General features: G+C 44.6%; 1 protein-coding gene across 8 annotated transcripts in view; it reads right to left on the bottom strand.

Annotated features, from left to right (window-relative positions):
• Positions 1–22,813, bottom strand: part of slmb (beta-transducin repeat containing E3 ubiquitin protein ligase slmb) — a 62,000-nt gene that overhangs the window by 29,728 nt on the left and 9,459 nt on the right. For all 8 annotated transcript variants that reach the window (XM_084590941.1, XM_084590943.1, XM_084590944.1 and 5 more), the window contains 2 exons: positions 12,279–12,514; positions 6,790–6,864 (listed from right to left, as the gene is read on the bottom strand). In XM_084590941.1, the coding sequence (XP_084447067.1) occupies positions 6,790–6,864; positions 12,279–12,514 (311 nt within the window). The remainder of the gene's footprint in view (positions 1–6,789; positions 6,865–12,278; positions 12,515–22,813) is intronic.

Here is a 22,813-nt window from a genome sequence, read left to right as displayed (position 1 = left end):
TTTATCAGACTTGTTCAGTTTGTTATCACCCTTTAGAGTTCGGGTTTAAAAACTGACCACAAGATTATGATGGAAATAAAAAGATCTTGCTTTATAATCCAAGAACTGAGCATTGCAATATCGAAGAAATGAGGCTTTATAAATCAAATTTTGGCACTTAAAAGCATGTGAAACTAGCTTGTGGAGGAAGACTTTATGGGGGCCAGAAAATTGCGAAAAAAAATTTCTGCGGCTCTTTCTCTACTAGTCCACCGTAATACAAATAGAAAACGCAGATCCGCAGTTGGTTGGTTGGTTTGGTTGGTTTGTGGGGTTTAACGTCCCAAAGCGACTCAAGCTATGAGAGATGCCGTAGTGGAGGACTCCAGAAATTTTGACCACCTGGGGTTCTTTAACATGCACTGACATCGCACAGCACACGGGCGCCTTGAGTCAGTCTGGGCAGATTTTGAAGCAAAAATTGTACTACTATTTCAGTGACACACAGCTGTCCTTCTCTGGTATAGATGGCCACCATCTTTGTCGGATTTGAAAGAGTACCTTTGCGCTTTAAATTTTACGCAGTGACTACTGGTTGCAGAAAAAAAAAGTGCCAAAAAGAATTTACAATGTGCACTGCTATCCGCTAGTCTGTGTACTATGCTAAAACCTGTCACATGACTGGCTGATGCACACCTCCTGCCATCTGTTGGGCACGGCGGTGTCCAGTGAGGGTCGAGCACTGCAGCCATCTTGCGGGTGCATCTCATGCAGATTCGGGGAGATATTCATTAGCTACATGAAGTGCACCACAGATATGCCGCCTCCTACATTGAATTGGGAAGTTCTGATCGGGCTAGGCCTAAAGGCAACATTAGCCCCGAGAACTTCAGGCAATGGTCACATTCATCACGACACCTCGAGACGGACGCATTGCACAGGAAAGCAATAACTTCAACAGACGGCATCAACTGCGGTTATGAAGCACGAGGCTGTGCTTTTGGTCCAACCGAAGATGCCATGGGCGATACACCCGACAATGTTGACGAAAGAGACATTTGTTTGCTATTGGCAGATGTATTGCTAGCTAAGTATACTTAATGCGATGGTCAGTACAGCGTCATTGATGGAACCATTTGCACACTATAGTAACATTTCTTTCTCTAGCGTAACATCAGCAAATATAAAATTAACTTGTCCGTTGTGAACACTCAAGTGCGCGAGCGTGCAGTCCACGGTAGACTACAGGTATCAACTTATCCGCTCTTCTGGCTGCGCATGACCCACTAGGGAGGTTTGCATGCATTTGAATCTTGCACCAAAAAATTACAAGGAAAATTACGATACTCCCCAATATGAAATTTGAACACAGCTATTCAAGCATTACTGCTATATATTGCTACGAAGATGACGAAGCGGGCAGTGGCGCGAAGCGGAGCGCTCGCGCCAGGCCTGCTGGCCATTAAGGCATATTTCATCGTCATGCCTTCACGTCGTTCTGTTTCTGTTGTGTCGCCGTGTTCCATCGCTTTCCATATGCCACCATGTAACATTTGGTTGGAGGTGCGGTTCATCCCCATCCTCGCCTTGCACCGTCGAAGCCAACCATACGCCAGGTCCATCGGCCGACAGCCCGTGGAGATCGCCGCCCAGCTTTGCCCCAGCCCTTTGTGCTCAGACCCGACCAGCCGCTCTCCCCAGCCCCGTCCCCAGCCCTGGCCACAACACATGACGACCAGGAAGAGCCCAAAGCCGACCCGACCGACCCCACGACCACTCGAGCGAAGACAGGACCCCCGCCCAAGCCGTTCAGCGTATCCATGAGCCTTGGCCTTCGGCAAACGGTGAAGATTGGACCTGATGCTCCGGGGCAAGCATTCATCCCATTTTCGCATTCATTGTGGTGTCCAGCGTTTCATGTCCTAATCCTGTGTCTGTGTTCATCGTCACTTCATGCAATGGATTTCTAGCAATCGATTGGGACGATCGCTCGGTGGCCCCGGGTAGTGCTACGAAGATTACGAAGCGGGCATTAAAGCATATTTCCTTGTCATGTCTTCACGTCGTTCTGTTTCTGTTGTGTCACAGTGTTCCATCGCTTGCCATATGCCACCATGTAACAATATTGAGGCAAGGAATTTGAGAGATGTATGTATGTATGTACAGTCGACGATCGATTTTTCGGAAACCCAATTTTTCGGACATGCTTGATTATTCGGACTTTTTCCCGGCCCCAGGACATACCTTATAAAGTCAATGTATTACGCTACTCAAAATTTCGGACACTCTAAGGACGGCTATTCGATTTTTCGGACATTCCAAGCGTCAGCCGGGCCAACTGCCACACATTTTGACCAGTGTCGCCGCCATCTTGTTTGTTTACTTTTTCCTTCGATAGCCTCGAAACCGGTGCCGGCCTTGCATGCTGCTCCTCAGCTAAACTGACGCTGGATTGAGGCTATATTATTTGCCTAGCAGCTTCCATTTCTGGGACGTCGCTGCAGTCGCTGCTCGCCTCCGGAGTGCTTTTTTTTTTCTTTTAGCGTGATCACTTCAACTGCCTGTTCCTCGGTGTGTTTGCCGTGCATTTCAAGTGCGTTGCCGAGCGTAGCGAGTAGGCCTAGCCGTGGTCGTGCTGATGCGAGAACTACGTTCTGTCGCTACTGTGGCTCTCATTTAATTGAATATGCTTCAGTTCTTCAAGAAGCTGTTTCCGGAATTTATGTTTTTATTTTATCTTTTTTTTTTTTTGCGTGCACCTCGGCAGCGAGAAGGCACTCAGCGGAGTCGGAGTTGTGATCCAGTGGTTGGTGGTTGTCGTGTGCCTCGACAGTGGGAAAACCTACTCTGTCAATTTGCTTGGAGCACTTAGCACGCTCGCCGATGCGTGGAAGTCTGTAGCACCCACAACGCTGCGCAACTGCTTCCGCCACTCGTGATTAGTGCTGAATGACGAGTCGGCTGCCTTGGACGAGGACAGCGTCGTCGAGCAGCTGTCAGGCAGTGAGCAGCTCATTCATGACCTTCGCACTGCTGGTGTCGAAATTCCATCGGCCGTCTCGTTTTCAGAGTTCACAGAAGTGAACCACGAGTTGGAACTGTGCGCTGGGCTCACAGATGTAGAAATTATTCGCCAAGTTCTTGTGGAGTCTTGTGGAGTCTGAGAGCGACGACGACGACTCACCTGCAGCAGCGCAGCCGACGCAAGCTGAGCTAATGCAAGCGAAATTCAGGTGGACCTGCTAGCACGGAAGTGGAGCGTGGTGCAGAAAAGCATTCATGACTTTTCTGGCCTCCAAGTGAATAATAGGCAATAAATGAACATTTTTTTGGTGCACATTTGTTTTTTCGGACTGCCCGATTTTTTGGACATTTTCGTAGTTCGTTGAGAGCCCCAAAAATCAGTCGTCGACTGTATGTACAGACTATATTTTTCACAAACCAAAGGGGATTCCTCAGAAGAGAAAGAAGAGCCACGAAGCTCTTTCTCTTCTCCTGAGAACGTCTTTTTGGCTCGTGACTCTCCTTCGCTTGGTTACAGCTGCGATGGCACCAAAGCCGATGAGTCTCAACCACAGAATGGGCACATACGAGCTGCGCTCTAAATAGCCTAGTTTCAATCTCAATGGGAAAAGTGATGATTTTCCAGGAGGTCATTATCACTTTCTTAATGCTACTACATTGATAGTTTTGAAGTTTTCTTCAATAAACAGCACTCTCATTTATCTTAAACTGCAAATTTCAGACTTGCAGAAAATCCCAAACTAGCACATTTCGCCATATATGGCAGATAGGCCCATAATCCCTTTTTAACATGTAGGCTAAATGTGCAGAACATGCAATATTAAGAGCAGAATATTAAATTAAGGTTCCAAAATTTTTTTAAATGCACTGGTTCTTGACTGGACATTTGGCCCTATTTGTACCTTAAAGGAACACTGAAGAGAAAAATGAAGTTGGCTTGTATTGACAGAATACCAGCTTTTAATCGCAAAATCACCACTTTTACTGAAAACAAAGCTCTTATAAGATAGAAAAGAGCGAGAACAGAAATAGAGGTATCACCCAGAAGCATGACGCGCAAGGGATCCCAGAGGCTGTCTAATTTTTCTTTGAACTGCATGCGCACATTTATCCCGCAAAAAAGACAAAAAGACAGCCTTCATGTTTGAAAGCAAGGAAATCCTGTGCTTAGCAGTGCCACAGGCAGCCAGTTTCAATGTGTTTCGGTTTCAGTTCTTCCCGATCACAGGCTGCATCTTTGAAGTGTCTTAGTCTAAAAGCATGCAGCAGCAAGGTAAGTTCTTCTCGGACGAAGTTTGTGCCCTGGCAAGCACCTTCCTATCACAAAACATGGTATGAAATCTATGCGCATTGTGTAAATCGGTTTATTGTGCAAGATAAACCTGCAGGAAATTAGAGTTTACTAGAGGAGTTTACATTCTCTCTAGTGCAACATTCACTGAAAAGCCACACCCTCTTCTCATTGTCAACGTAATGGTTCTAACTTCTGTAACTACAGATGGCACCACAGTGTTTTGCCTTTCTAGAATGAAGTGTAACTACAGTGCACTACAGGCTTAGTCAACAACGCACACGTGTGTGCAGTAACAGCATTGTGGGTGGACAGAACTATTACAGTATTTACTCGAATCTAACGCGCACCTTTTTTTCCGATATATCGTGTCCGAAAATTGGGTGCGCGTTAGAATCGAGTACGACCCTAAATCTCCGACATCATATCGCCATCGGCATTTCAAAATGGCCGCCTGGTATGCACTTCGAGCCTACTAGCTGGTCTAGCTGTCTATGCCTAGCTGCAGTAGCGTCCTTCGTGTGCTTTGGTACATGTGCTTTGGTTAGCCTACCCGTTTTCTGCGATTGACCGACCAGTATGGAAGTGCCGAAGATTCGTCGAGTTCATCATGATGCCGCATTTAAAAGGAAAGTCATCGTGTGTGCAGAGACGGACGGAAATCGGGCCGCATCACGCGCATTCGGAGTTCCGGAGACATGCGTGCGGGACTGGCGCAAGCAGAAGGAAAAGATTTTCGGCAGCAAGGCTACACGAAAAGGTTTCAGTGGACCGAAGCAGGGCCGGTTCACCGAAATAGAAGAGCGGCTCGCAGAATATGTTCTAGAGCAGCGAGCGGCGCAGCGGCCAGTGACGACGGACCTGCTCAAAGTCCGGGCGATGCAGCTAGCCCTACAAACAGGGCTAACGCGGAGCGACTTTAAAGCGAGCAGGTGCTGGCTGTCTAATTTTATGAAGAGAAAAGGCTTTTCTCTTCGAAGGCGGACAGGGATATGCCAGAAGTTACCTGAAGAGTACGAAGAAAAGCTGCACAGTTTTCAGCGGTTCGTTCTAAGTTTGCGCCGCAAGTACGGCTACCACCTCGGCCAGATTGGAAATGCCGATCAGACACCGCTGTACTTTGACATGCCTGCCACCACAACCGTTGAAAAGAAGGGGGCGAAGCAAGTGCGCGTGTTGTCTTCCGGCCACGAAAAAACACGCGTCACCGCAATGCTTTGTTGCACCGCGGATAGACACAAGCTGCCCCCGTATCTCATATTCAGGCGCAAGACGCTCCCGAAAGGAATCGTGTTTGCAAGTGGCGTGATTGTGCGCGCTAATGAAAAAGGTTGGATGACAACGGACTTGGTCGCCGACTGGATCGATAACGTCTGGCGCAAGAGACCCGGCGGCAGTTTGGGCCTGCGTGCGATGCTTGTGCTCGACGCTTTCAAGTGCCATCTCGACCAACGCATCAAGGACAAGCTCGCTGCGTGCAACACCGACCTTGTCGTGATACCAGGTGGCATGACATCGCAGCTCCAGCCGCTCGATGTTTGCTTGAACAAGCCAGTGAAAGATAGGATTCGGGCGCTCTACACCGAATGGCTTGTAAGTGGCTGCCATGAATTCACTCCCAGCAACAGAATGAAGCGTGCCTCGCTGCAAGAGTTCACTGGATGGGCGAAAGATGCGTGGTGCACGATACCGTCTGCCATGGTCATCAAGGCCTTTAAAAAATGTGGCATATCGAATGCCATGGACGGCACCGAGGATGAGATGCTTTGGTCCGTCAGCAGTGACAAGGAGTTGTCTGACAGCGACGACGAGTGAACCTTGTGCCGGCATAGTGACAATCTTGGCAAGATAAGCCGTTTCCTTTTGTGTGTGTGTTTTTTAGTGCACCGAGATTAAATCTTTGCTTTTCCAAACGAGACGAAGTTGTATTGCTGTATGAAAGCGTTAGGTGCGCGGTACTCTTTTTCGCGGAGAACGGGTGCGCGTTACAATCGGAGCTTTTTTTTTTTTCGGGGGTGGGGGTCACGAAAAACGGGTGCGCGTTACAATCGAGGGCGCGTTAGATTCGAGTAAATACGGTACTGTCAGGCAGGGAAGATTTATGTTTCACCACTGCCTTCGCTGATCAAGGTTTCCAGCATGGGATTATTAAAATGGGCACGAAGACCTACAGCCTTCTTAAAGCAAAACCCTTGCAGAATCTCGCATCCTCGACCCAAGTTTACCGTAGCACTGAAAAACAACTGCACGCCTAAAACCATTGGAACTCTATGCAACAAGCACTCAATCGACTGTTTGAAAAGCCCATGAGAAAAAGGTATAGAATCTGCAGCTGTCATAGCCCTATTAATGAACCAATTCTGACCAACCAATATGTCATATTTTGTTAACTTAGCATGGGTAAGGATGGTGAGTTTGTGTCAGAGTTCAGGCTGACATTCATACACTAAGCACACCCTTCCTACCCAAGGCTTTAACAAAAAAGCAGCCCATACCTGCAAACTGCCTCAGCAGCACACAAACTGCGTGCATCCAAGTACGACAAAATTGCTTCAGCAACATGGTCAAGCCTGGACAAGAAACAAAGAAAAACATTTTAGTGGAAGCGAGAACACACTGCAATTACATAAAGGAAGTTAAGAAGGCACTTCTGAATCACAAGGAATCAAGAACATTTTTCTTGCTGTCACCCAACTTACAATCTCAGCACCAACTGCTATAAAGCAAATAATTCCTGCTGGCCACAAACCACCACTCTCAAAGCCTGCATATAAGATGAGGGTTTATTTTTTCTAGACTTTATCGTGTCAAATTCCGTTTCATATTATATGCGGATCCAAACAATTTTCGGCCTAAATTCACAGTTCCAGTCTCGTTATTATTCAGCGCTGTGAAGCCTCCAGCGAGAGTAGGCTCTGTCTAGTTGTCACGTCTGTTAACTGCTGATGGTTTTGATTTCAATGCAATTTCACCCCACTGACCTCGCGACCACGGTGCTTACGACGCATACGCGACCAAAAGCAGAATGAGCACATCTTGCACAATATTGGGACCGAGAAAGCAGCACTCAGCATTTTGCACAGACCTCTCGCAAAACTTTTCAGTCATGCTGGCCACGTCCTACATCCAGATCGCATATGCTTGATCAACATTCTCAGGGTCAGTCATGCTTTCCAGATAAGCGCTTTTAAAGGCACATGTTTAGAACCTTACTGACGAAGAGTTTCTACGGAAAGATATCTCTAGCAAGTGACTTTTGGCAGATGATACTAAGGGCTACGGCGACTGCTATAATGGCTCAAATCCAAGAACACTTCCTAGATGCACATGCAATGCTCAATAAGAGTGCGAGTGCGGTGGAAGCTCAGGCAACACATTGCTATGCATGAACTTGAAGCGGCATACTAGTTTGCAACTACCGGGGGACTATTTGGCTTCCACCATTGCTGGAGCAAATGTGACATGCTTGTCTCCTCACAATGCATAAAATTCTCTGATCAGACGGATTTGCGTGAGAGGGAGAGTGCACCAGCACATGAAGGTGTGTAACCCGAATTGATACCTGATGCAGGGTGGTGTTGGACATGCAAGCACAGAGCGCGCTCGCATCATGATCACAGAATACTAATAAATGCTTTCGTGAACTTTCTTCACTCGCATTATATGCAAATGAAACCCCCCCCCCCCCCCCTTTTTTTTGTTTTTGCTATCCCAAGATCACCTCATAATATATGGAGGCTTTTACAGTGTCAGTGGCCTCATAATCAAACGACAAACACACATCCCCACAAACATTTTCAAAGCATCAATGCTGTGTCAAAACAGGGCCTGTGCTACTAAAAACGTTGAACTCAATTTCAGACCACTGATGCGTACCTGCAGCAAGACACAAAATGCTGGCATTGCAAGAGCACTGAAAGGAACACAAAACAACAGGACGAGCTTTGTGCTGGTCTGTTTATGTGCTAAGTATGAACCAACTGGCCCAAAGAGCTATTGAGATTATTACCCAACCTTTTTGTCGTGAGCCTAGCTTAGCTTACACACATAACTTGTGGCTACAAAAGTGTGAAGTGACAATGCCTATAACCTCTGGCATGGATACCAGTCACCACAAGCAGACAAAATGCTGATGTTCATGGAAGCCAAAGTTATCACAAAACAAACATTTTTCATGCAGAGAGTGTGGGTGTGTGCGTGCACGTGCACACTTGCGCATGCGTGTGTGAGAGAGAGAGAGCACTCATGCATGTTTGTGAGTGCGCGCTCGTGCGTACGTATTGTGTGAATGACGTATGTGTGTGTATGACGCGCGCATATGTGCGCGAGTGCACGCACGCATGTGTGTGGGAGTGCCTGCGCGCGTATATGTACGATTTGCTGGCATGTGTATGTAAGCGCACATGTGTATGTGTGTGCACACACACGATTACATGTACAAGTGTTGCGTGTGTGTATGTGCATGATGCGTGCAGTGTGTGTGCATGCATGCGTAAGTGTTGAGCTTAGTAGTGCATAAACAGCTCAACAATATACAGTACAACCTCGTTAATTCGAAGTCATCGGGACCGCGAGAAATCTTCGAATTAAGCGGGTTTTCGAATTAACCGAACACACCAAGAAATAAGACTTAGGCAAAAAAATTCGTTGCAGGAACGTGTTACCTTTATTCGGCATATTTTGAATTACTACTGAAAGTAATCAGAGATGCTGGTTTACTGCGTCCGGTAGTTTGCGGCTCATAAGGTCATGCTCTAGAGTTGGTCAAATAGACGAAACATCTCTGAACTTCCACCGCGGCACTCAACAAAACTGCGGATAACGTTCAGCGATCCGATAACTTCACCAAGAGCAGGTGCTCGGGGAGGCTCGTCGGTGTCGTCGTCGCTATCGTCGCTGTCATCGCGCATGTTCGTACCAGCAGTGATCTCACTCTCCAAGTCAGAGTAGCCAGTCTGCTCTTCGCTCTCAATGTTGATATACTCGGCGAAGCCGACTGCGTTGGACTCACCCTCTGCGCAGAGCGCATTGATGCGGTCGCAATACTCTGCTCCTTCTTCGTCAAGAGTAGTAGTACATGGGTGGTCTGCATCGGCATCAACAGTGCTTTCACTGGAAAAACCAGCGTGTTCAGAACACCGCCTGATCAATGTGGGCTCCACTTGTTTCCAAGCATACACCATGAGGCATATGGCTCCGAGGAGGTCGATGGAGTACTCCTTGCCATTGTCGTAGCAAAGGAGCATGCGCTTGAGCAGGTGGTACCGATAAATCTTCCTAGTGTGGTGAATGACGCCTTGGTCCATCGGCTGTGAGATCGAAGTGGTGTTCGAAGGTAAAAATACCATCCTGATGGCCTGGAGATGTGGGATGTCGCCATGTGCTGGGCAGTTGTCGACGAAAAATAGGACATTCCTGCCCGTGGCCGCGAACTTGCGGTCGAGTTGCCGCACGTACTCTTCAAATATTGCACCTGTCATCCAGGCTTTCTTATTGTGCCTGTAGACGAGTTCATCCTTTGGCGGCAGCCGCGCATTTTTGAAGCAGCGAGGCTTCCCGGTCTTCCCGACGACCAGTAGTGGCAGCTTGCGTTTACCGCACGTTTGCGCCGAACAGCACAGTAATCCTGTCCTTGGCCTGTTTCCTACCCTTGATGGCGGTGTTCTTCACTGCGAATGTTTTTGTTGGCAGCATCTTATAAAAAAGTGCAGCCTCGTCAAGGTTGTAAGCGTCGTCTGCACCGTACTCGCTAAGCAGCGGCGCCAATGTGTGGTTTCTCCAATCCTCGACAACGCTCTTGTTAGTGCTGCCGCTCTCACCACAGACAGTGAGAAAGGTTAAATTACTGCGTTCTTTAAAACGGCAAAACCATCCATTGCTGCACTTAAATTCCTCGTGCCCAAGTTGTAGAGCTAGGTCGTTGGCCTTCTCCCGCAGTAACGTTCCATTGACGGGAAGGTGGGCAGCGTTTGCTTTCTGCAGCCAGCGAAGCAGAGCAGCTTCCACATCTTGATACGTGGGAGCCCGCACTCGTGACCGCTTCGAAGAATAGGTCTTGCCGTAAGCCTCTAGTATTTTTGACTTGTTGCTCAATATTGTGGACAACGTCGAGAGGGGCACGCCATGCCTTTTGGCCAACTCGGTCTTCGAACAAGCGCTCTTGCCTGCTTTCTGGATCAAGCAGAACTTCTGCTGCAGCGTTAAAGTCTTGTACTTTGGCATTTCTGCACTGCTACGGTCACAAAGCTAGCATTTCTGCACAGTCCCGCCCAAAAAAACGGCACAGTAGCCGACCCCTAACCACAGCGCACAACACGAAGAAATGGCGCAGGCGAGACCGGCGCGGCGGTGGTGGTGGCGTACTTGCAGCGTCGGAGGCACGGGGGAAGAGTGGGTGAAGCACACCAAGGGATGGAGTGGGGGCGAGGTCACGTGATAAAAACCGGTATGCCCGCCGTGTTGCAGTGAAGCACGTCTTCTCCTCTGCAGGCGCGTGTTTCGGCAGTGTGCGAGGCGCACTGTGGACCGATTTTTGTGCAGAGAGTGCTCCGGCTAGGGCGCTTCGCCTATAAATCATCACCATTACTATGTGGCTTTGCCTCGCGGCTCCGTAGGGCCGTCGTTTCGCCGGGTTTGCGGCGAAACATGGATCAGGCATTGCCGCATAGCAGTCCAAATTTTCGAATTAACCGGGCTGGCGCAGGCCGCCTGTTCGAATTATCCGGCCAAATTTACATTGGAAAATACGGGACCGCAGAAAACCTTCAAATTATCAGGGATTTCGAATTAACAGAGTTCGAATTATCGAGGTTGTACTGTACGTGTGTCTGCACAATCACATACACAGTAAGATCAAATGAACAATGTATTTCTGGCACTGTCCATTTTCTTCTAATGTGTACCTCAATTCAACAGTGAAAGCTGGCAGGAATGCAAATTTAAAATGACTGTTGCTTTAAGCATTCTTTTCTTAACAGTGCAAGCAACATTGGGGCCCATTCAAACCAGCGTTTGTTGTGTTGGGTTAGATTTTATAGTGCACAGACATCTAAGGCCATCATGAACCAAACACAAGGTTGAGTGAGTTGTGTTATTAAAATACTTTCTTATGCTTAAATCATAGTTTGTGTAGAACGTTTACTTCTTTCAAGAAATCTAAGACATGAAATCTCAAGGGCATTTTCTCCTACCAAAAGGCTTGGGTGTAGTGGTATGTGTTCATTATAGAGACGTGTGAAATACTTTTTCCTTATTTCCTCAAATTTTATGCACAATATTACAACATGGCTTATTGTCACCTCATTTCCGCATGCTTCACATGTCAGTTTTTCTTGTTTGAGAAGTGAGAAGTATGAAGTTGTGTGTGAGATGTGTATGCCCAATGCGGAGGTGGCACAGGATTACTTAAAAAAAATGTGCTCCCCATGACTGGTTTGGTTTGTTTGGTTTGTGGGGTTTAACGTCCCAAAGCGACTCAGGCGATGAGAGACGCCGTAGTGGAGGACTCCGGAAATTTCGACTACCTGGGGTTCTTTAACGTGCACTGACATTGCACAGCACACTGACGATTTGCGTTTCGCCTCCATCGAAAAGCGGCCGCCGAGGCCGGGATTCGATCCCGCTTCCTTGGGAACAGTAGTCAAGTGCCGTAACCACTGCGCCACCCCGGCGGGGTACTCCTCATGACTGGATGACTTCCCACTCTTGGATGATAGGCTTGAACAAGTGCAGTTTGTTGTTCTCCTCATTATCCCATGAAGCCTACCATTTAGCTTTTAGTTAGTTCTGTATGAACTTGATACAGTCATTACGAGGCATATGAATGTGTTATATTTCAGCATTATAAGCACGTGCAGCACAACCATCCGTTGTTCAAACCATCCATCACGAAATCTGGCACAGTAGAGTGACAGTCTGCCTGCTATGAGCAGCCATCCTTTTGCATAAACATAGAGTAATGAATTGACCCCACGGGAGTACGTACCCCTTTTTCGGCAGTAGGGAAATGAAGTCTCGCTGCAGCATTGGCCTCAGAAAAGTACTGATACGTGAATGTTGGCAGTGAGACATGCGCGCCAGCAGTGCCTCAACAAACTGGGTCTGCACTTCCTCTGGCCAGGTGTCAAAGGAGACAAGGCAACGCTCACGATCAGCCTGCGATGCTGCATGCCCAGCAACCGTCCCGCTACACTGTTTTGTGGACTCGCAGAGCTGAGTGGCCTGCATCCGAGAGAACAGAGTCAGGAAGAGTCACAACAACAACAAATTGCACCAATTTACCTGCACAAGGCTGAGCAATGCAAGCAGACTGAGAATAAACCCAGGGATTTTATCTGTCTCAGGTAAGCTGCTAGCTACCCGATCTGCTTCAATTCACATAAGACAATAATAAGATTCATTTGAAATATGGAAACTGAAAGTTTCAACAGATATGTGGAAAGTAAAGCTGACACCACTACTTCCAACAGCCACCCTTATTCACTACCTCACAATTCAAGTGTTTCCATTGTAAGCAGCTCCAACATCTTGTGTGAGCATTGCACAGTAAGAACCATTGTTTATATGCTGCCTGTGCCAATAAATCGCATCACTTTCTACATAATTTAGCAAATAAAGACATGAAGCAATAGAAAAAAGGAGTCAGTCCCTGTACAAGAGAGTTGCCCCCGAATAAATATATGCTTCCTATAAAGCCCCTCGCTATCTATCTATGCTTCTCATTTCTACTATGCCATTAGCATTTACACACTCTTATACGTGCTAAGCAACCCCACCGTGCTGAACTGATGACTCGAGTTCACAAGGACAAGCATGACTTCCGAAAAAGTTTGTTATACTATTGTTGCTGGTGATGCACAATCCTTAACACCTACATATGCTTCACTCATCTTACTGACAGCAAATGCTGATCCCTCATTCTACAAAACAGTTGTTCCTAAACATCCACAAGGGTAAGTTTTCCCAAAACAGGCACCCATTCTATCAGTTTCCACAGGACTCTCTTTTAAAAAACAAAAAACTCACTCAAGATGGGTGCATTAACGTCTTTTAAAATCTGTGCCTTACCATCATGCTAGCCTTGAATAAATTTTGAAGGCTCATCATGCAATAGTATCAAGAGTTAATTCAGCTGCTAAACCCAAGGATGCACATTTATACCTGGCCACAACAGCCGCCTTGTACTGTGCTAGATCAATGCATGTTTAAGAACTCCAGGTGGTCAAAATTCCCAAAGCCCTCATAGGATGAGTCAATTTAGGATGCTGACCTCCTCTAAACTACTGGTAAAAAACCAGGAACCCCTTGCAGAGGACAAGAAAGGTTCTACATAAGCTTTTGATGTTTTTATTGAGAGTGACAAGCCGCTGATTTTTTGGTTTGTCTCTCAAGTTTTAACACTGCGACAAGGGAATCGTACTGGAGGGCTCTAGAATTTTCAGCCACCTGGGGTTATTTAACATGCACCAACACCACACAGCACATGTGGCTTGAGTTTTGTCTTTATCAAAACATGGCCGCCATTGCTGGTGTCAAACACTAGTCACCAAGCTCGGTAGTCAAGCACCGTGGGCAACCGCTGAGCCACTACACTGGGGCTGATGGGCCATTAAGAAAAAGCACACAAAGGCCACTTAGACTTCAGTGCTGCTTCGCTGCTGGATCTACCTATTCTGCAATTTACTTTTAAATTTTGCCGCTATCAAATACTACCATGAAAAATGTATGATGTATAGCCTAGCCTACCCTATTTAGGGTATATATTTAAGAGGGCAATGGGTGGTGGGCAAGCACGCAACAGCTTCATGGGCTATGTTTTTGAGGCCCCTACCACAAAACTAGGTGCATTCAAACAAGACTGGAACCCAAACTTTGAGTGCCCACCAAATAAACATGCCCACTTTTGCTGCACCAACTGGTTGAAGCTGCAAATACAGAAATAATAGCTACACGACCAACCCAATAACCCATCCAACAGAAACTGCATTTGCCATTACGTCAAAAGTCCACCACTTGCACGAGTGATCTATACATGTGTACAACCCAAGCGCCGCATGATGGAACTAATCTGGAAGGCATTTCTCCACATCGTTCCCATAAAAAACACATTGGAAGCAGCCATAGTCATCTGCTAAGCTGCTTTCCAGTTTCTTCCCTAAAGGCCGCGACACATCCTCGAGCAAAAGGCAGATTACAAAGCTCGTGCTTATTAATACTTAAGGGTTATTCGTTTTCAATATTTTTTTTCAAATTTGGGGGGAGGGGGGGGGGGGTAAAAATCTGGTGTTATTTTATTTGATAATAGGGGAGGAATCGGGTTTTTCGTGGAAATACTCTGAAATTCGAGTCTTATAGGGTTAAATTTACAAATTAATAATCTATTCAATTCTCCTAATCGGTGAGTAACGATTAAGGTTATGTTTTGGGTTGCTTTCAAGAACATACTTCATAGTTTGGAGTTTCTGTCATAATTATTACTCTCAGTGATATGCAACGGTCAGTTTTTGGACAAGAAACATTTTATCCACGTGAGCTGCTCATCGACATTTTACATGCCCTCATTAACAAACATAATCATCTGCATGCACAACATTTCAGTTTCCATCCAATACCTGTCTCGTCTCTGGAGGTATTTTAGCTGAGAGAACGACCTTTCAACGTCACAGCTGCCATTAGCTAGACACAACAATGTCCACGCTGTATTTGCTAGCCTGGGGTAGCGCACAGTTGCATCGTTTCAAAAGTCCATCAGTTCAACAATTTCATTTGTGGGACTTGCTTCCAGCAAGTACTGGTTAAACTCCCCGCAAAGCGAGCCACATTGCTCGTCATGAAAATAGAGAGAGGTCGGTAGTCATCGGACTAACTCAGCAACCACTTCTGGAATGGATCGAGTAAGGCACCCAGTTTCAACACTGTCAACTGGTTTTTTTCTTTGAGACGTTCGGTTTTAGAGTGCAGCCCCATTTTGTGGAGGTTTTCGAGCAAAACTCTTCACGAGTTTTTACTAATGTGGCACTGCTCTTAGGTAGCATAGACAAAACACCTTTTGCTCGATCACTTTTACCGATTATCGTGGAAACTCGTTGACAATCTGCTGTAGCTTGACATTTACAAGCTGATCGAAGCTTGACATCAGCAGTTTTCCACTTTCAAGCCTTTTCTGGACATCTAAAGATCTAAATGTGGCTCGAGTGCATTTCTCATTAAGACTGCCTTCACATAAAGAACCTCTTTATCAGAAAGCATCGTTTGAATAGCTTCTGCTTTGATGCTTTCATACAACCTCTCAAACTATCGTCCGATATCGATTCTTCCAGTCTTCTCGAAATGTCTGGAAAAGGTTGTTTCAGCATATTGCTGGGTTTAATGGAAAACATAATTTGATAAGTACATGCCAGCATGGTTTTCGAAAGGGTCGGTCAATAAAGAGCGCCCTTCTTGTACAGAAAGAGTTAATACTAGAATCATTTGAAAACAGACAGCTTATCCTGGGCATATTTGTAGATTTTTCAAAAGCCTTTGATCGGATCAATTATGAGACTTTATTAGGCAAGCCAGACACATACGGTTTTCGGGGGGTTTTTCTCCAATTGATCCGATCCTACCTAACCTTCCATAGCCAGCAAGTTAAGTTGACAATCACTTTTCTGGCATACAGGCGGTGCGATATGGCGTCCCTCAAGGCCGTATATTGGGTCCACTCTTCTTTAACCTATACATAATTGACATTACCAGTATAGATAACAAATGCACATTTATAATGTACGCTGACGACACAAGCATTTTCTTTAAATCAATAGATGTATATGACCTGTTTGGGCAAGCAAATCGGTGTTTGCATTCCCTTCATGAATGGACAACCATTAATTCCTTAGAAATAAATACTAAAAAAATAAAAGCTGTCCTTTTCCGGCCAAGAAACAGGATTGTTGACTTCTCGGGCTTCTCACTGTGGCTAGGGTCAGCTGAAATCGAACTCGTCTCGGATTTCAAAAGCCTTGAAGTATATTTCAATCAACAGTTATCACGGAATACACATATAGATGCCACGATAAACAAAACAGCTAAGGTAGTAGGTATTCTGTCAAGGCTCCAGTATTTTTTACCACAGTGTGTTAAAAAAATTATATTTCAGTCCCTACTCTCTTTCGTTATAGGTTACTGCTTTTTGGTTTGGGGAACCACCACATTTTCTAATATCACCAAGCTTTTCAAACTGCAAAAACGTGCCCTTAGAATAATCATCAAAGTTTCCAGAGACACACCTACGGCACCGATTTTTCACAAACTGAATATAATTCCTCTCCCGCAGCAATACAAGCAAACCTTATTAAGTCGCTACAGGACTGCAGCAATAAATCCAGTCCTTTTCTTCAGAGAAATGTACAGGCTTGAGCACAAAACTCATAACTATCACACGCGTACTAAAAATAATTTCATCCTTCCGCAAACCCAAACAAATTACGGATGACAAAGCATTAATTTCAACTTGCCACTTCTGTTAAACACAATAGATTGATTACACTATGCAGATTCCATACTCCTTATGAACTGACTGAAACTATTTCTATAAAAATGCCTTCTGTTTTGCGTGTATGCCCTTGTTTCATCATTATTTGGAAGTGTCGCTTTGCAGTGTTGCTGTTTCTGTAAAAACAAAGAAAATAAGACAAAGAAATTTATATCTGTATCGCTATCTGTCACACGTAGCCCCTCGTCAAGCCTTTGTTAGGCTTTTTGGCTACGCCCCTAACATCTCTGCAATGTTGAAATAAAGATGACTTCCAGAAACAGGGAAAAATTGGTTTTTAACTGAAAACGAACAACCCTAATACAGTAAAACCTCGTTACAAGAGACACTCAAGGGACCCGAAAAAGATGCCTCTTGTAACCAAAAATTATAAAAGCACTGTGTTGATTAGTTTACTGCTCATCAGCATATAAATTCATTGATACTCAGTAACAGGAAATTGTTCAGGAAAGCTTAAAGAAGTTATTCATACTAGCAGCATGTATTTTTGTGAGTGCAGAGCGTATTCCTTCCCAAAATCTGGAGGTAAAGCACTTCACTTTGAAAGCCTTCCTGTTGCTCTGATACCTTTGAATCACTTTTACATGCTCGTCACCCTCAGATGCTGACACTTTTCCTCTGAAATATCCTCGTAGTCACCCTCTATGGCAAATCTGCCATTTACTTGCGCGAAAATTGCACAGTCTGAAAGCTCTTTGGGAGCACACAAGATCCACATCTGCAGATACGAATTCCTCAAAAGATTCTGGTACCTCAGCACTCTCTTGGATGCTCGCCCAAGCTTCATTTTCAAGGAAGCTTTCCACAGTATCCGTATATGGGCCCTCTTACATCATGTCACCAGATTTAAAGCCTGCTTGTCTGAAACAGTTTTTCGCAGCTTCACTTCTCAGGCCATTCCAGACACCTGAAATCACCTGAGCAGCAAACTTCGCATCAATTACTATTGTACAGTCTTGCTGCCTGTCGAGGCGCTCTACCAACCTTGTTTTGTACAACTTGACAGAGTGCACAATGCCTTTGTCTATTGGTTGAAGGTAGGGTGTGGAGTTTGGAGGGAAAAAATAACTTTGGTGGCTTTGAGCACGATAACTTTGGTGCTGCAAGAAGCCCACAAAGAGACATCAGGATTCTGAGCTTTCATTTTGTGATCAAATTTTAACAGCGAGGAGTTAAAAATGTCGGATGTCATTCATGCATTTTAATTAGTTTTGTAGGCGACAGTAATGTGATGCCAGTGGCTGAAACAATGGGGTCATTTTGATCTTCCTATGATGACGAAGCACTCCTCAGTTTCTGACATATAAAATAAAAAGGATGCTGATATGGAACAGAATTAAGCTGAGGAAATCTGAAGTGCATCATGTACGAGTTGGTACACTTCATCTGCATTGCATGAGCACACCTGGGTTGTGTCTCTTCTAAATAGTGAATAATTTACTCCAGGGACCTAAAAAAGTTGTCCTTAGTAACCGAGTCTCTCTTGTAACCATGTCTCTTGTATGCAATGTTAACATGGCAGATATAGGAAAACCAACCAAACCATTTTCAAATGTCTCTTGTAACAGTGTCTCTTATAACGAGAGTTAACTGTAATACTTACATTCTATGTCAAAGCATTCAAAACTAGAAACAGCTGTGGTCAACTTAAGGACAATGGGGACTTCTTCCCAACTTACGCAATCCAAGCAAGCAGCAGCAGCATTTGCTGCTTTTTAGGGAAAGGAAACATGCAAATTCACGACAGCGCCTGGATGTCTTCTCTAACGGACCTTTTTAGAGTACAGTGTAGACCACTTATAACATAGGCCGCGAGGGCCGCGGAAATCCACATTATGAGCGGTACATCACTATAATCAATACATTATTTTTTTTTTAGGTCAAAAATACACGCCAATGGGTAGCTTCCCTTTCAAAAATACCTTATTAATCAGTGAGCAATAAGCAGCCCACTAAGTCAGCTGCGCAATTAGATAAACTTCAGCATACCCTGCGCAGAACGACCACAAAAAACTACCGCACCTGCCCCCACGGAAATGCGCATGAGCTTGTTCTCAATGCATGCCTAGTTTCACGAAAGCAGTCGCACTAACCTCCACAGTCATACTGCACTGCTGCGGTATGCTAAATGATCCTTGGCTTTTTTCGTTCCCACAAAGAATTTGAGGCATTCAGAGACCTTTTTGGTTTGAGAACAAGCCTTGCGATGAGACTGTCAAGAAGAATCCTCATTTAGTATTTAGTGCACTGTTGTGGCAGCCACGACATCAGCAAGATTAACTGTTGCGCAACATTGTGCAAGTCAGGAGCAATGCGCAGAGACTAAAAGGTGAGGGAACGAGCAGCACACACACTTGTGTCGCGCCCTAAACGCATGGTGAGATGTGCTGTGCCACGCAGGGAAGCCAGTACAACGTAGGGAAGTGCACTTGCTGTTCAACGATTTCACTAAGTGGATTTCAAAACAGAAATCTAACCTGATTTTCCTTAGCGCGACCGCATAATAAGCAGTATGACTTTACATTGAGTCCTATGGGAGGCAGACCAGTGGCCGGCAAAAACCACATTATAACTGGCCCTGCACTATAAGCAGTTATGCTGCGAATGGTCTCCACTGTACAAACATAGTGCATCAAATTGCTAATACACTAAGGCTTCCACAAAGCTCTGTCAATAAGAGAGATGTTATAAAAAGAAAAAGTATTTTAAAAAAACATACCAGAAAGACTGACTTTTCACGTAATCCTAGTCACCACAACTAGAAACCAAGTAGGACAACAATACCGAGTAGTTTATTTATAATACCCTCACAAGGGCACTTTCAATCATCAAAGAGGCTGGTGACATGAATGGGCTGAACACCTGGATTATGATGCCACAGTGAAGGACACCAGATGGATTCTAACCATATATGGTTCTTTGACATGCATCGAAATATATTAGTCAAAGGCAATTATCCTATTTCACCTCTATCAAAATATGACACTGACACCGTAAAAGCAAAAATGTGACTGGTAGGTTGTCAGAATCAACCCTACCCACATCACATACAAAGTACAGCCAATGTTCTTAATAGCACTCGCCCAAATGCCCCTTGGGACCAATTGTATTTCACACACAATGAGCAAACCGGTATCAAACATTAATATAATCAAGCACCAACTTCCCGCAGCTACTCAAACTGTCAGTTAGTTGCTCCAAAGCTGAACAAGCTGCCTTGGTGCAGGACCCAAGTCAAAATAACGTAATAGTGCATTCATGTATTCCTCTCAAGAACCCATGCCATCAAAGATGGACAGCAGTTAAAGAATGAACCACTCCTCTCATCAATATCAGAGGCCACAGGATAAATTTTGGAAAGTATGGCCCAGTCATAATCACTTGCCACCAATGGCCACCTACAGCAGAGTTTCAAAGATTGCTGGAAAAGAACTGGGCACTACTGCAGTTTATCAGAGACTTCCATTCCACTGCTGAGAAAAAGGTCATATGCCAGTAGCCACACTGCAATAAAGACAAAATTTAAAATGCTTGCAAACTACTATTCCAGCACATGCCAAAGCAGTTGCGGCGCGTGAAACTAATAGCCCAGAGCTTTCTGCTACAGCATGCTTCAGAACCATCCCCTTAAATCTGCAAAGTAAAAATGTATTTGTAAATTGGATGCTAATGTCTGCCAGGGCCACCAAGATAGCAACACAACTCGCACAGGAATGATAGCAAGTACATGAACCTTAAAGAAGTACATACATCAAAATTATGGCTCCATGTTTTCTTCCTCAGAATGTTTCACATTTTAATTTAAAAAGCTGAATGGTGGTGATGACATCAAAGCTGTCATGTGAGGATTTCAAAACTGCAGCATAACCACTGCTTCATTTTACTTCACTAAAACCTTTAGCACAAGCACTCCCCAAGAGCTGTAATGATAGAAATCAATTTTTACGTGCCTCATGTAGCCTAAACTAATCATTTGATTTCCTAGCCACTGTTTTGCACTTGAAATCAAACCCACGATACAAAATAATACAAGCACTTCAATTATAAATTATTGGCTAACTACAGGCAAATTAAACTAGGTAATTTAGTTTAAGCCTTACACATTATTTCAAACACACCAGCAAAATCTGATGTCAAATTTTCCATTGCCAGATTTCAACTAAGTTACTGTACCAAGCCGATATGACCAAGTCAAACATATAACAGACCACTTTTGATTTATCAAAATATACCTATCAAATCACCTAAAGTGGCAGTCAACCGAGTTTCATCAACTATATTTCGTTTGCAGCAACCGAAACCATCTTGCTCAAATAAACACGTACCCAGTTTAGACACAAGAAATGTAGCAGGACAATTAGAGATGCAATCTTATTTTATAAAGATGTAATTTAAGATGTAGGAATTTCGTATTCCTATGATAGTCAGTGTCTACAAAACCCTGACATTGGAGATGCAACTGTCCACTGCCAGAACAGCATGCAGTGGCAATCATTGAGATGCGTATTATTTTTTTAAAGCTATAGTTTACAGCACTAAGATTGCTTTACAAAAACTCACCTTATAATGATACCAGCAATCTTTAAGTAGGAGCACAGTAACAGTTAGCCTTTTTAAAACCATTTTTGAGATGATGAAAAGCACGATTACGCAGCAAGAATAGCAGTAAGAGGAAAAAGAATTGGGCAATACTAAAGCTCCGCCTTGCAACAGCATTAATGGCTCTCGCCTTTGGTTCCCATTGCGGATCCTTGTTTGCGCGAGCATATTTTGCTACTTGCTTAATCACTGGTCTCTTAATTTGTGCCCTTATGTGAAAGAGCACCCAACACAGACATCAGGTCCGCTTTAATCAAGGCCTACAACATGACAGCGTTGTCATCCTTTCAGCTCAAAGCAGGCAGCTCCTGCCAACTCGGCCATCTCATGTGATCTTGTGACTTCCCACAACCCACCGATCAATCAGTGCCTGGTCATGTCACCTGCCAAATACCACTTGTCAGAGACGTGCTTGATTTTTTGCTCACAATGCCAGATTTCCTGAAGGACCGAGCTTTTAATGCTGACCCATTAAAATTAAAGGTGACTGAAGTGACTTCAAGCAAAATAATTCTCTCTACTGCACTCAGTCTTTTTTGCAAAATGTAGTATATCCCCTCCAGGATATGCAGTAGACGGAAGTTCCAACAAAGCATGGTGCCACCGTTAGTTCTGGCCGAACTTTCTTTGCTAATCTAAAGTCTGAATTTCCCCTAAAAAAGTAAGTTCTGCACTCATTAGCATAACCACAAAGTGACAACTACAAAAACATGACAATATTTTTACACTCCTCTCTGGCAGTCGGCTGTTCCTCTCAGGCTTCTATAATGATGTACATCACCTCTGAATGCTTCAGGATTACAATAAGCTGCAGGCATGGCTCTCTCAAATCGCATACAGATACAGCCAGCCTATACATTACAGTCCCATCAGTTATCGTTTCATGAAAAATTTCAAGTTTTCCCTCTTTCTCATTCAAAGCATTTACTTCATCATGTGGTCAGTCCATTCATTTGCCTCACACTTGACAGTCATGTGAGAACTGCAAATTAAAATGTGCCCTATTATGTAGTATTTCTTTCTGCACAGACTGCAAGTATCATATTGCACAGTGAAGCTACTTTAGCAGTTAACTATAAAGCTATACTTCTTTTTATAGTGATTTGAACTGACAATATATTTCTCATTACCAAAGTCAAAATAATAATGAACAATCTCATGATTTGGCACCTATGTATAAAATTTCAAAACCAGCTTTCAATTCAATGCCATACTGCAGCCCCAGATACAAGAAATTACAGTACTATCAATACACAATGATTTGCATGCTACTTTTCAAACTGTGACAGCATTTCTAGCTGAACTCTAGGTATTTTGGCATTGATCGCACTGGAGCCAGGAAGAACTGGCAGTCCCTTTAGAATACCCCAAGGCATTTTAAATGCTTC

This window comes from Amblyomma maculatum, chromosome 1, assembly GCF_055883805.1.
Source record: "Amblyomma maculatum isolate TAMU_Amacu chromosome 1, ASM5588380v1, whole genome shotgun sequence".
Classification (NCBI taxonomy): domain Eukaryota; kingdom Metazoa; phylum Arthropoda; class Arachnida; order Ixodida; family Ixodidae; genus Amblyomma; species Amblyomma maculatum.
This window is presented reverse-complemented; position numbering and strand designations above follow the sequence as displayed.